At 46.5% G+C, this 14,790-nt stretch overlaps 1 protein-coding gene across 50 annotated transcripts in view; it reads right to left on the reverse strand.

Annotated features, from left to right (window-relative positions):
- The window catches only part of COL6A2 (collagen type VI alpha 2 chain), a 36,134-nt gene extending 23,847 nt beyond the window's left edge, over nt 1-12,287 (reverse strand). For 30 of the 50 annotated variants that reach the window (XR_013414753.1, XM_077995343.1, XM_077995332.1 and 27 more), the window contains exon 1: nt 11,806-11,856. Coding sequence is in view for 20 of the 50 variants with exons in the window: in XM_077995303.1 (XP_077851429.1) it covers nt 10,942-11,700 (759 nt within the window). In the remaining 30 variants the exon portion in view is untranslated. Of the gene's footprint in view, nt 1-10,941 lie in introns of all 50 variants that reach the window. The other 20 variants (XM_077995303.1, XM_077995310.1, XM_077995304.1 and 17 more) reach the window with 2 other exon arrangements.
- Nucleotides 12,288-14,790: the final 2,503 nt, after the last annotated feature.

Here is a 14,790-nt window from a genome sequence, read left to right on the forward strand (position 1 = left end):
AAGCCCCAGGCTCCATCAGAGCAGGGCACAACATGGCACGACCAGCTGCAGAGAAGAGCTGCCCTCTCTGCTGAGAGCTTCAGGGCCTGAAGGGACATCAGCACGACCAGCTGCAGAGAGGAGCCACCCACTCCAGGGCCTTCTCTCTGTTGAAGGCTGAACACCAGTTGAGATGCCCTGTCTGCAGAGAGGAGACACCCTCTCGAGGGCCTCCTGTCTGCTAAGAGCTGCAGAGACAATGGGACAACCTTCCTGCAGACAGGAGCACCCACTCCAGGGCCTTCTCTCTGCCAAGAGCTGAACACTCAACAAGACAACCTGCCTACAGAGCGGGGCTGCCCCCTGCGGGTCTCCTGTGAGATCTAACACTCAATAAAGCTTCTCTGTCTTGCTCACCCTCCACTTGTCTGTGTACCTCATTCTTCCTGGACACAGGACAAGAACTTGGGCAAAGGCGCCACTGGCCACAGAGGTTTCAGGCCAGAAAAGTGACACTCTAAAAATCCCATAAAATTATCACAAAAATTCTAGCCAGTATTAAAAATTAAAATCCAATAGCATATTAAGGACCACTATACCAGAACTATAATATGAAGTTAAAGTACAGTGATGTCACAAACACTAGGGAATATGTTAATATAAGTCACATTAACATAAAAAGAGAAAAATATGCAATTGCTTCAATAGATCCCTGAAACATCAATTTCTAATTGAGAAACAACAACAGCCAGACAAGGTAAAACCTAGTAAGAAATTTGGGAGTAGGATCTACATTATAAAGGATATACATTTCAAATCAAGAGCTCACATCATAGTTTACACAAAAAGCTAAAATAGTGGTTCTTATCTTTGTGGTCATGGATCTTTTTAAGAGTCTAGACAATTTCACCTTACACAAACGCATAGATACTCATATACAGAAATTACATCCAGGAATTCAGGGATTCCATTCACAGATCTAACCCTGGGTTAAAAACTCCTGCATTAGAAGAATGCTTACTAGAGTACAAAAAAAACGGGGTGGGGGCAAACAGTGCTGACCTTACGCTACTATTCAGTGTTGTGTTGGAAGCCGATGCAATAAGACAGTGAAAATAAACAAAGTATAAATGTTGGAAAAGAAGAGACAAAACTGTCCTTATTAAAGATAGGATGGTCTATTCAGAAAATCAACTGAACAAAGTTTTTTAAAAAAGAGAAAAAGATATACATATATATATATATATATAAAGACATCTATCTATTTATAGAAAGAAAGAAAGCACGGGAGATTAGGGAGAGAGAATTTAGTGAACCCTTAGAAAAATATATCATCGATGAAAAAAATCAAACCCTGTAAAAGGTTTTAAGAGATTTATTCTGAGCCAAATATGAGTGGCCATGACCCATGACACAGCCCTCAGGAGGTCCTGAGAACATGTGCCCAAGCTGGCTGGGGTGTAGCTTGGTTTTATTCATTTTAGGGAGGCATGAGACATCAATCAAATTCATTTAAGAAATACATTGGCTTAATCCAGAAAGGCAGGAAAATTCAAAGTGGGGAGGGATGGCTTCCAGGCTATAGGTAAATTTAGACATTTTCTGGTTGACAATTGGTTGAGTTTGTCTAAAGACCTGGGATCATAGAAAGGAAATGCTCAGGTTAAGATAAAAGACTGTGGAGACCACGGTTCTTCTGAAGTCTCATAGTGTTGCCCTTAGAGACAATCAATGACAAGTGTTTCCTATTCAGACCTTTAAAACCTGCTAGACTCTCAGTTAATCTCTTCGGGATTGGGAGGGCCTGGAAGAAAAAGATCCAGCTATGTTAATAGAGATTCTTTACACAGATGCGAATTTTCCCCAATAAAGGACAGCTTTGCAGGGCCATTTCAAAATATGGCAAAGAAATATGCTTTGGGGTAAAATATTTTTATTTTCTTCTTTGTCGTGTAGTGTCATGCCAGAGTCAGATCGGAAAGTAAGTCACGGCATATAGGGTTAGATAAAACCCATCTGATGAGAATTTATGGTTTGTAGGGCATGACTCCCCAAACCCCTTAGATAGGAATATAGGCAAGATTAAAAAAAAAAAAATCAGAGCTTAGTCTTCAATATACAAAAAGTTATTGATTTTCTTCTATCAGTGATGAACAGTTAGAAAATGTTGCAGAAAAATGCTATTTACACTAGCAAGAAAAACAACATAAACCCAAGGAATTAACTGAATAAAAACGTGCAGGACTTATGAAAAAAACTCAAAAAAATTTTTGAGAAATATATTGGAAAGACAAACCTTGTTTTTGGATGAGAAATCATCCCCCTATCTTAAACTGATTTTAAAATATCAGTTATTTCGGCCGGGTGCAGTGGCTCATGCCTGTAATCCCAGCACTTTGGGAGGCCAAGGTGGATAGATCATGAGGTCAAGAGATCGAGACCATCCTGGCTAACACGGTGAAACCCCGTCTCTACTAAAAATACAAAAAATTAGCCGGACGTGGTGGCGGGCGCCTGTAGTCCCAGCTACTCGGGAGGCTGAGGCAGGAGAATGGTGTGAACGTGGGAGGCAGAGCTTGCAGTGAGCCGAGATCGCACCACTGCACTCCAGCCTGGGCGACAGAGTGAGACTTCGTCTCAAAAAAAAAAAAAAAAAAAAATCAGTTATTTCTAACTGAATCTACAATAGAATGTAATTTTAATTAAAATTTCCAAGAAAAATTTATGCATTTTTGTAGATAGGGGTTTGCAAAATGAATCCAAGTTTCACTTGGTAGAAAAAGCAAGAGTAGTTGAGCAAAATAAAAAATAGAGTGATGAGAAAACTTGTGCTATCAAATGAAACAACAAAATTACAGTTTTGGTTTTGGTGCTGGAACAGGCCAACAGTCCACACAATAATGGGTATAACAACATAAGAGAACTTAGGCTATGACATGGTGGCCTTTCAGAGTGGTGGAAGGAGGCTGGGATGAGGGCCGACCCTGTAACTAGAAATAAAGGTACTACCTCACATGGTGCTCCCAAATAAATTCCAGGAAAAGTAAGCATCTGAGTGCAAAACATGAACCAGAAAGTCTTTGAAGAAAACAGAATGTATAAAATGTCAATGAAAAATCTATAATTATTCTGTACCAGATACTGTCCTATATCCCTTCATTTAACATTCACGATTGGACCTATGCCCTTGGACATAGGTACTATTACCATCCCCACTCCAATAGATGAGGAAACCAAGGCCTAGTGTAGGTAACTTGCCCAGGGGGGCACTGAGCTAATAGCTGAGGTCTGAAGCCTGGCAGTGTGGGCTCAAGTCTGCCCTCTTGATACTGAGCTCCCAGATACGACCATCATTACAACAAAAGCAACATGAGCAGACTGGAGGCAGACTGAGAGCCAGCAACAATCTTCCCAATGTAAGATATAAATATTTTGATGGACTGTTATTAGGTGCATAAATATTTATAATTATTATATCTTGCTGTAATGAGCCTTTTATTAATATATGATGTCCTTCTTTCCCTCTTGTAACCTTTTCTGATTTAAAGTCTATCTTGTCTGGTATTAGTACAGCCACTCTCGTTCTCTTTGGGTTACTATTTGTAGGGCATGTCATTGCCCATCCTTTCACTGTCAATCTATTTACGTTTTTGGATCTAAAGTGCATCTCTTATAGAGAGCACATAGTTGGATTTGGCTTTCTAAATCCATTCTGCCAATCTCTGTCTTTTAACAGAGAGAGTTTGGAGAGTTTAATCCATTTACATCTAAAGTAATTACTGATAAAGAGGGACTTCTTTCATTTTGCATCTGTTTTCTGCATACCTTATGGATTTTTTGTCCTTAATTTCCAGTATTACTGTCCTCTTTTGTGTTTAATTAATTTTTTGGTGGTGAAACATTTAAATCCCTTTCTCATTCCCTTTTGTATTTATTCTTTAGTTATTTTCTTTGTCGTTACCATGGGGATTGCATTTAACATCCTAAAATTATAACAGTCTAAATTGAATTTATACCAGTTTAGCTTCAATGGTACAAACAAAACTCTGCTCCTTGAGCGGTTCTGGCCCCAACCCTTTTAGTTATCGATGTCACAAAATTACACCTTTATATATTATGTGTCCAAAAGCATAATGTTATTTTTAAATCATTAGTCTCTTAAATTATGTAGAAAACAAAAAGTAGCATTACACACCATTGTTACACCAATACTAGCTTTTATAATTGTCCATATATTTACCTTTACTGAGATATTTGTTTGTTTGTTTATTTATTTATTTATTTTGAGATAAGGTCTTGCTCTGTTGCCCAGGCTGGAGTGCAGTGGTGTGGTGATAGCTCACTACAGCTTCAACCTCCCAGGCCCAAGCGATTCTCCCACCTCAGCCTCCCAAGCAGTTGGGACCACAGGTATGTACCACCATGCTTGGTCAATTTTAAAAATCATTTTTATTATATAGAGATAGGGTCTCCCTATACCGCTCAGGCTGGCCTTGAACTCCTGGGCTCAAGTTATCCTCCTGCCTTGGCCTCCCAAAGTGATAGGATTACAGGTATGAGCCACTATGCCTGGCTGAGATCTTTATTTCTTCATACAACTTTGAGTTACTGTCTATCATCCTTTTATTTCAACCTGCAGGACTCCCTTTTGCATTTCCTACAGGGCAGGTCTAGTGGTAATGAACACTCTCAGCTTTTGTTGATCTAACAATGTCTTAATTTCTCCCTTACTTTTAAAGGACAGTTTTGCGGGATGTGGGCTTCTTGGTAGACAGTTTTTATTCTTTTAGCACTTTGGATATATTGGCCCACTGCCTTGTGGCCCTCAAAATTTCTGATCAGAAATCTGCTAATAGTTTTATTGAGGATTCCTTACATGTGATGAATCATTCTCTCTTCTGTTTTCAAAATCTTTGTCTTTGGGTTTTGACAATTTGATTAGAATGTTTCAGTGTGGGTCTCTTTGAGTTCATCCTGCTTGGAGTTTTTTGGGCTTCTTGGATGGTTATGTTCATGTCATTCATCTTATTTTGGAAGTTTTCAGCCATTATTTCTTCAAATAGTCTCTCTGCTCCCTTTGCTCTCTCTTCTTCTGGGGCTCCTTACAATGTTTATGTTGGTTTGCTTGATGGTATCCCACAGGCCCCTTAGGCTCTGTTTACCTTTCTTCAGTCTTTTTATTTCTGCTCCTCAGACTCAATAATTTCCACCGTCATATCTTCAAGTTCCCTGATACTTTATTCTGCCTGCTGAACTCTGCCTTTGCATTTCTCTAGTGAATTTTAAATTTCAGTTATTATACTTTTCAGCTCCAGAATTTTTTTGGTTTCTTTTTAAATTTTCTAGCTTTTTACTGATATTTTCATTTGTTCCTACATTGTTTTTTGACTTTCTCCACATTTTCCCTTAGTTATTTGAGTATCTTTAAGATAGTTCTTTCAAAGCCTTTGTCTAGTAGATTACCACCAAGTCTTTTTCAGTGACCGTTTCTGTTGGTTTATTTTTTTCCCTTTGAAATAGGAAAGCTTCTTTGTATGCCTTGTGAGATCAGAATCTCTTTCTTCCCCAGAGTTTGCCAGTTTTTCTTGTTTTTATAATTTTGATTGTTGCTGTCTCTGTGCTAAGGATCAGCATAAAGTACAACCTTAAAGTCTCTTTAGGTCTTTTCTGAGCCTGTGACTTCCCCTGAGCATGTGCAATGACTCTTTAATTTTCTCTACATATATGGTTGCTTTTGAATGTGCTAGTCTTCAATGTCTACCTCTGAAAACAGTAAAAAGAGAAAAATGAAGGGAGAAAAGGGTGCCAGTCCTTTAAATCTCATGGAAGTCACTTCAGCCAGAGGGAGAAGGGCTTGCAATGATGGGGGTAGTTGCAACAACAATGTCTGTGTCAATAGATTTTGAAAGATCTACATTATACAGGATATCTTTTCAGACCACAAAGGAGTAAAGTTAAAAATCAGCAACAAGGACATTTAAAAAATCACAAAATTAAACAATACCCTGTTAAATAACCAAGGATCAGAGAAGAAATCACAAGGGAAATTATAAAATACTTAGAAATGAGTGAACATGAAAACACAAATTTAAAAACTTGTTGGACAGTGAAAGCAGTGCTAAGGAGGCAACTCAGGGCTATACATATTTACATTAAAAAAGAAAGCTCTCAAACAGGAACTTAACCTTACAGTGTAAGGAACTAGAAAAAGAACAAATGAGACTCCAAGCTAGCAGAAAGAGGGAAACAATAAAGATCAGAGCAAAGATAAACAAAATGGAGAACAGACATATGACAGAGAAAATCAATGACAATAAAAGTTGGTTCTTTGAAAAGATCAACAGAATTGACCAGCCTTAAGCTAGATTCTAGACTAAGAAAAAAAGAAGAAACTCAAATTACTAAAATTATAAGTCAAAGTGGCAACATTGCTACCAATTCTACAGAAATAAAAATGACTATAAGAGTGTACTATAAGCAACTATATGTCAACAATTTGAATAACACAGATGGAATGGAAAAATTTCCAGACAGACAAAACCTATCAAGACAAAATCAAATCATGAAGAAACAGAAAATCTGAATAGACATAACTAGTAAGGAGATTGAATCAATACTCAAAAATCTGCTGACAAAGAACCTCTGGACATGATGGCTGCACTGGTGAATTCTACCAAACACATAAAGAACTAACACCAAACCCTCTCAAAATTTTCAAACAACTGGAAGAGAAGGTAACACTAACTCATTCTTGTGAGGCCAGCATTACTCTGATACCAATACCAGACAAAGATATTACAAGAGAAGAAAACTACAATCCAGTCTTCCTTATGAACATTGATGCAAAAATCCTAAACAAAATACTATTAAGAGTAAACTAAATTCAGTATAATTTGATGCAATTAAATGGAATTTAATGAATTGACCAAGTAGGATTTATTTCTGGAATGCAAGGATAGTTCAACATACAAAAAATATCAATCAATGTAATACACATTAACAGAATGAAGGAGAAAAAAAAAACTCTCACATGATCATTGCAGTTGATGCAGAGAAAGCATATGACAAAATTCAATACGCTTTCATGATAAAAACACTTAACAAATTAGAAATACAAGGAAACTACCTTAACACAATTAAAGCCATATTATATGAAAAAGCCACAGTGAACATCATACTCAATGGTGAAAGACTGAAAGCTTTTCCTCTAAGGTCAGAAATAAAGGAAGGATGCCTGCTTTCACTACTTCTATTTAACACTGTACTGGAAGTTCTAGCCAGAGCAATTGGGGAAGAAAAAGAAATAAAAGGCATTCAAATTGGAAAGAAATAAGTAAATTATCTCTGATCACTGATGGTATGATCTTACATGTAGAAAACTCTAAAAATTTCACAAAAATTGTTATAACTAATAAACAAATTCAGCAAAATGGCAGGATACATAGTCAACACATAAAAATCAGTTGTATTTCTATTCACTAACAATGAACAACCCAAAGGAAATTAAGAAAACAATTCTAGGCCAGGCGCAGTGGCTCACGCCTGTAATCCCAGCACTTCGGGAGGCCGAGACGGGCGGATCGCGAGGTCAGGAGATCGAGACCATCCTGGCTAACCCGGTGAAACCCCGTCTCTACTAAAAAATACAAAAAACTAGCCGGGTGAGGTGGCGGGCGCCTGTAGTCCCAGCTACTCGGGAGGTTGAGGCAGGAGAATGGCGGGAACCCAGGAGGCGGAGCTTGCAGTGAGCCGAGATCGCACCACTGCACTCCAGCCTGGGTGACAGAGCAAGACTCCGTCTCAAAAAAAAAAAAAAAAAAAAAAAAAAATTCTATTTACTATAGTATCAAAAATAATACAATACTTAAAAATTGACTTAGGAGGTGAAAGACCTGTACAATGAAAACTACAAAACATTTCTGAAAGAAATTGAAGAAGACATTAAAAAAAAAAAAAGACATTCATGTTCATAGATTGGAAGACTTACTATTAAGATGTCAATACCACCCAAGTTGATCTAGAGATTTAATGTAATACCTATAAAAATCCCAGTGATTTTTTTCAGAAATAGTGAATACATCCTAAAATTTAGATGGAATCTCAAGGGACCATGAATAACAAAAAAAAAAAAAAAAAAAAAAAAAATGGCTGGAGGACTCACATATCCGAATTTCAAAACTTACTGCAAAGCTGCAGTCATCAACAGTGCAGCTGCGGCACTGGCATAAAGACAGACATACAGATGAATGGAATAAAATAGAGAGTCCAGAAATAAACCCTTGCATATATGTCTTTCAACCAGGCTGCCAAGACCATTTGATAAAGACAGTCTTTTCAACAAACGGTCCTGAGACAAGTAGATATCCACACGCAAAAGAATGAAGTTAGACCCTTACCTAATACCATGTACAAAAATTAACTCAAAATGGATCCATGTCCCCAGATCTTTAGGTTTTAAGACCTAAAACTTTAAAGCCCTTAGAAGAAAACACGAGGCAACACCTTGATGACACTGGATTGAGAGACGATTTCTTGGGTATGACAATAAGGGCACAGGCAACAAAAGAAAAAACAGATAAATAAGATTACTCCAAAATTTAAAAACTTTTTTTGCATCAATCTAGTGAAAGGACACCATTAACAGAGTAAAAAGAACCCAGAGAATGAAAGAAAATATTTGTAAATTGTGTATCTAATAAGAGATTAATATCCAGAATATATAGAGAACTCCTAAAATTCAACAACAAAAAACAATCAACCTGATTCAAAAATGGGTCAAGGACTTAAACAGATATTTCTCCCAAGAGATACATAAATGGCCAAAAAGCACATGAAAAGATGCTCAACATCACTAATCATGAGGGAAATGCAAAGTCAAAACCACAATGAGATACCACCTCACACCCATTAGGATGGTTAACATTTAAAACAAACAAACCCAGAAAATGACACCTGTTGGTGCAGACATGGAGAAACTGGACCCTTGTGCACTGCTGGCAGGAAAGCAAAATGGTGCAGCCACTTTGGGAAACAGTGAGGCAATTCCTCAAAAAAATGAAAAAATCAGATGATCTACAATCCCACTTCTGGGAACATACTCAAAAGAAGTGAAAGTGGGATCTCAAAGAGGTATCTGTGTGGTATGTTCATGGCCACATCATTCACAGTAGCTCAAACATGGAAGCAATCCAAGTGTCCAGCAACACATGAATGGGTAAACAAAATGGGGGACATGCATGCAGTGGAATATTACTCAGCCTTACGAGGGAAGGAAATGCTGATCTATGTTACAGTATGGATGAATCTGGAGGATATTAAGCCACGTGAAATAAGCCAGTCACAAAAGGAGACATTTCATACAATTTCACTCATGAGTCACCTAAGTGGCCAAATTCCTGGAAACATAAAGTAGAATGGTGGCTGCCAGGGGATGAGGGAAGGGGTGACGGGAGTTGGGGCTCCTCGGGCTTCAGTCTGACAAGAGGAAAAGAGTTCCGGAGATGGACCTTGGTGATGGCTACACGATACTATGAACATACTTACTGTCGCTGAACTAGCTGCACACTTAAAAATGGTTAAGATGATACATTTTATATTGTATACCACAATAAAAAATTGGGGAAAATAAAGCTTTTTCAAATCAATAAAAAAAAAAAGAAAAGAGAAAACCCCCAAAACACCCCAAACAAACACACACATCCATGGCCTGGGCAACATAGTGAGACCCCATCTCTTAAAAGAAAATTAGCTGGGCACAGTGGTGCATGCCTGTAGTCCCAGTTACTTGGAGGCTGAGGTGGGAGGCTCACTTGAGCCAGGGATGTGCAGGTTACAGTGAGCCGTGATTGCACCACCACACTCCAGCCTGGGTGACAGAGTGAGACCCTATCTCAAAAAAAAAAAAAAAAAAAAATCCCAAAAAACAAAAAACGAACATCCATTGGGAATACGGGGACATCACAAGCAGGCAATGCACATCACTACACACGGTCAGTGATCAAATAGCCCAAATAGCCTTGTACTGCACAAAAACCAAAGATATGCAGAACAAACCCCCAACAAGGCATCATTCCTCATCTATGAAAGGAGCAAAAAAAAAAAAAAAAAAAAAAAAAAAAAAAAGGCAGTGCCCCTATCCATTGTGGAGACAGGTTCCTCACCACTTCTGGGATGGGCATCTGACGTTTCTGACCTTCTGACCTCTGGACCCAGACGCCGCCCTTCTAGAGCAGGCGCCCTGTGAGCTGGGAATTCCCACCGCCCCTGCCCATTACAGCTTCCACGGCAGGCCAGGATGGGCCTCTGGGCGGGGCTGGGTGTTTGGATCCTGGGTGGACCTGGGCAGCCCCGTCCCAGCGAGTGCTCCGCGGGCTGGGCAGGGCCCCTTCCATGAGCAGCGCCAGGACCCCTGCTTGTGGCAGGTGGGCCCCTAACCAGGTACCTGACTTTGCATAAATGTGAGATAGGCCACAGGAGGCAGCAACTCAACGTGCAGGGCCGTGTTTGAGAGAAAGCATCTCACTGGGCCTTTCTTTCTTTTTTTTTTTTTTAGACAGTCTCGCTCCATCGCCCAGACTGGAGTGCAGGGGCATGATCTCAGCTCACTGCAACCTTCGCCTCCCGGGGTCAAGTGATTCTCTTGCCTCAGCCTCCCGAGTAGCTGGGATTACAGGTGCCTGCCACTACACGCGGCTAATTTTTTTTATTTTATTTTATTTTTTATTTTTAATAGAGACGGAGTTTCACCCTGTTGGCCAGGCTGGTCTCGAACTCCCGACCTCAGGTGATCTGCCCGCCTCGGCCTCCCCAAGTGCTGGGATTACAGGCGTGAGCCACCGTGCGCGGCCTGGCCTTTCTTAAAATAATCACCAGAGTCGACGTGCAAGGGGCCCTCCAGGCCAGAGCTGTGTTATCGCAAGAACAAGGAGCTCCGCGGATCGCAGGCCCCTCCTTTCCGGGTACCGACCCCAGAGGGAAGGTCCCTTCTCCCGGGATGCCCGAGGCGCGGGCGCCGGGGTCCTGCCAGCACCGCCCGGATGGACACAGCTCGTCCGCACACCTGCGGCTCCACAGGCGGCCGATCCGTGCGGTTGCCAGCAGTGGAGACCCGGGCCCAGCGGTTCCTCCAGCGCCCCCCGCGGCGTCCCAGAGCGGGTGTGGGCGGCCGGGCAGGGGTTGGGGGTCGCTGGCAGCCCGGGTCCCGCCGCCCTGTGGAGCCGCCTCCGGCTGCAGCCTCTCCAGGGCCTGGCGGGGGCGCAGCGATGGGGCGTCGGGGCCACCCGCGTCCCCGCCCCGCCCTGTCCCGCCCTGTCCCGCCCTCGGGCGGCGAAGGCCCCTCCTCCCCCCGCCCGGCCGCCCCTTCCCTCCGGCCCGGGGAGAGGCCCTGCGCCCCCGGAGGTCCCAGCCAGCCGGGGCGTCTTCCCCGCGGGCCGGAGCTGGAGCCGAACCGCTCGCAGATGCGGGGCCTGGCGGGCCGTGCGGTGCCGGGGTCGTCTCGGGAGCGGGGGTCCCAGCACCGAGCTCGGGCGCAGAGAGGGACCCCCCACCCCGCCCAGGCCGGCTCCGCCCCAGAGGAGGCCGCGGGGAGGTGGCCCCAAGTCGCGGGCCCGAGGGCTCGGACACTGAGACGCGGAGCCACACGGGCGGGCGCGGCCCCAGCCCCGCGGGGAGGAGCCCCGAACCCCCGAACCCCCGCGCCGTCCCTGGGGCTGGAGTTCCCATTCCCGGGGGCCCGAGGGACGAAGCCGCCGCCGCCGCCTTCCCAGGAGCCGGGGTCACCCCCGCAGGCCGAGCGGCTTCCAGGGTGCGGGTCCGGGAGGCGCTCACCTGGTCCCGAGGACGCTCCGGTCCCGACGGCCGGAGGCGCGGGCGCCGAGTAAGCAGGAGGGAGGAGACTGCGGCCGGAGCCGCCCCCTTTATACCCCGCCCGCCCGCCCGCCCGGACCCGCCACCAGGAAGCGCTGCGGCCCCGCGGATGGGAGGAGGGGGCGGGGGGGGAACGGGAAGGGGATGGGAGGGAAGCGGGGACCCTCGAGGGCGGGAGGCGGGAGGAGGAGGTGGCGAGGATGGGGACCCCCCCTGCAGCCCGGGCCGAGTTCCCCCCCATCCCCTGTCCGCCGCTGCTCGGACTTCACATCCCGGGCCGGCCGCCCGTCGTCCCCGCCCATTTCCCAGGGTCGACCTGGCCGGGGCTGTGTCCGCCTCGGGGGCCCTGGGTGTTGGGGACCGCGCCCCGCACGCAGGGCCGACGGGGGCCCTGGGACTCGCCCCTCGGTAGGAGCCTTCCTGGGGGGTGCAGGGTTCCCCCCATCAGACCCTCCTGTACCCGGTGTCACGTGTCCCGCTTACTCTGGCCTCCTGCGAGAGGAGGGGCCCCGGGTCAGGAGCTCCTGGAGAAACTGCTGCTCCTGGGGCCTGAGGGTGGGGAGCCGGGATGGCAGGGACAGCAGAGCCTGGGCATGCGGCGAGCCACCCCTGCCACCCCTTTACCGCTGGAAACCACAGGTGGGCTTGGTGCTGGGCCCTGGGACCACCGTGAGGTCCCTACCTGAGCCCAGCCTGGGACAGAGTGACAGGGGTCCCCATTCCCCACCCTAGTCACAGCCCTCCAGCCAGGGCCAGGGTTCCTCCTTGAGGTGACACGCAGGCGGGGTTGGGGAGAGTTCCCCGGGCTCTGGGAGAGGTCCCTGGGATCCAGGACAGGGCCCTCTTCAGAGCTGTCCTGGAAGGGGGTGGAGCAGCTGGGGGCAAGTCCCCTCTTCGGATGAGCAGGTTTGCAGATGGCTGCTTTAGCCCCTTCTCCGGAGGAGAGGGTCCCTGAGCTGCCTGGTGGCCCTTGCCCCAGGAGGCAGCCTCCTGTGTGGGCATCCTTCGGTCTTCAGGGCCTTCTCTCTCTGCCCCCTGAGGCCAGGCCCTCTCTCTGCATCTTCACCCCCTCTCCTGGTGGATGGTAGGGTGGCCAGGGCAGGGGTCTGTGGCGGTGTCTTGTGTTCCCAGTGTGCCCAGGTGGTGGAACTTCCTAGTGTAAGGAAGGGAAAGCCGCCATGGCAGCTGTCCACCGGGATGTCCGGGAACTTGTCCCCAAATGCCCCTGCCTGCTGTCCACAGGGCCTGCAAGGTCCACCCTGGCCCCAGCCTGGGAGCCAATGGCCTCCCGTCTGTCCTGGTTTCTGGACTCTGGCTGGACCACCTCACAGCTCATGCCAGCTGTGCCTGCCCCTCCTTTTACGGCCAACCTCTCCATAGCAGCGTCAGCCACTTCTGTCCTCTGCCACCTCCTATGGGCCCTTGAGTGGGCGGTGGTGCCTGGAGCCAGGGGTGTTAAAGGAGAGGTGGTGTGAGTGTGCAAGTGACTATGTGTCCTGTGTGAATGTGTGTGGTGTGTGCATCTGTGAGTGTGTGGTGTATGTTTGCATCTGAGGCTAAGTGGGAGCATGTGGTGTGGTGTGGTGTGTCTGTAACTGAGTGGGTGTGAGTGGGTGGTGTGTGCATCTGTGAGTATGTGGTGTGTGTCCTCCTCTTTGAGTGTGAGTGTGTGATGTGTGCATCTGTGTGTGGTGTGTGTCTGTGTCTGAGACTGAGTGTGAGTGTGTGGTGTGTGCATCTGTGTGTGGTGTGTGTCTGAGGCTGAGTGTGAGTGTGTGTGTCTGAGACTGTGTGTGGTGTGTGCATCTGTGTGTGGTGTGTGTCTGTGTCTGAGACTGTGTGTGGTATGTTCATCTGTGTGGTGTGTGTCTGCATCTGAGGCTGTGTGAGTGTGTGTGTCTGAGACTGAGTGTGAGTGTGTGGTGTGTGCATCTGTGTGTGGTGTGTGTCTGCATCTGAGGCTGGGTGTGAGTGTGTGTGTGTCTAAGTGTGCCTGAGTGTGAGTGTGTGTGTCTAAGTGTGCCTGAGTGTGGCAGCCACATGGTGGCCGTGAGTTCAGGCCTCCTGCCTGCTGCACCTGAGCTCAGCTGACTGGGCACCGTGTGCCACTCCCCTGGGTCCACGCTGAGCTCTCACCTGGGCAACTCCTCCTGCTTCCAAGCCAGCAGCTCCCGGGGGGAAGCCAGGCCCCTCCTCACAAGACCAGAATCCTTTAGGGGTTACCTTGGCTCCGATGTTCCCCTCACTCTGGCCAGCACTGTCTAGGGGCACGTGCTGGCCGAGGCTCCCTGTGTCTCTTTCACAGGGGTCTCACCTGTGGTCTGAGGCTTCCATCCTCTTTGGCCACCTCCTCAGCATCCTTCACAGACAACACACTGATAAATCTCCAGTCACATCAGAACTTCCGTGGCACCTGCCTCTTGGAAGACCCTAATTAACACAAGTGGTCCAGGAGGGGCCTGAGACTCAGCTGGTGCGGTGGCTGTTCCCTGGCCAACACCTAGGACGCCATTCTGGTTGATGTGGGACATGGGTAGTCTTTGGGACAAAGTTAGGGCCCCAGTTGTTAAAGATTTCACCAAGAGTGACCTGGGAAGTTTTCCTGGTGGAAGGGAAGGCCTTGTGGGTGTGGCAGTTTCCCCCTTTCAATGCATGGGGGACGGTGGGGTTGGATGCTCCACAGAGGGATGAACAGAGATTGCGATGTTACCCACGGTTGCCCATCAGGCTTGGTGTGAGAACAGAGGGCCTCTCTGGTTGCTGAAAAGGAGTCCCATGTCCGGCAGAGGTAGAACTGGTGTGGCTGAGGAGCCGACAGTGACTGGGGAGCACCTGGCTCTAGGCATGTTTTGATGCCTGGCCTATGTGAAGACCAGCCTATGATGCTGGTCTATGTGAAGGTCGGGACCCTGGTTGGGAAAACCTGGGACCCTGAAACATGGGCTG

This window comes from Macaca mulatta, chromosome 3, assembly GCF_049350105.2.
Source record: "Macaca mulatta isolate MMU2019108-1 chromosome 3, T2T-MMU8v2.0, whole genome shotgun sequence".
Classification (NCBI taxonomy): domain Eukaryota; kingdom Metazoa; phylum Chordata; class Mammalia; order Primates; family Cercopithecidae; genus Macaca; species Macaca mulatta.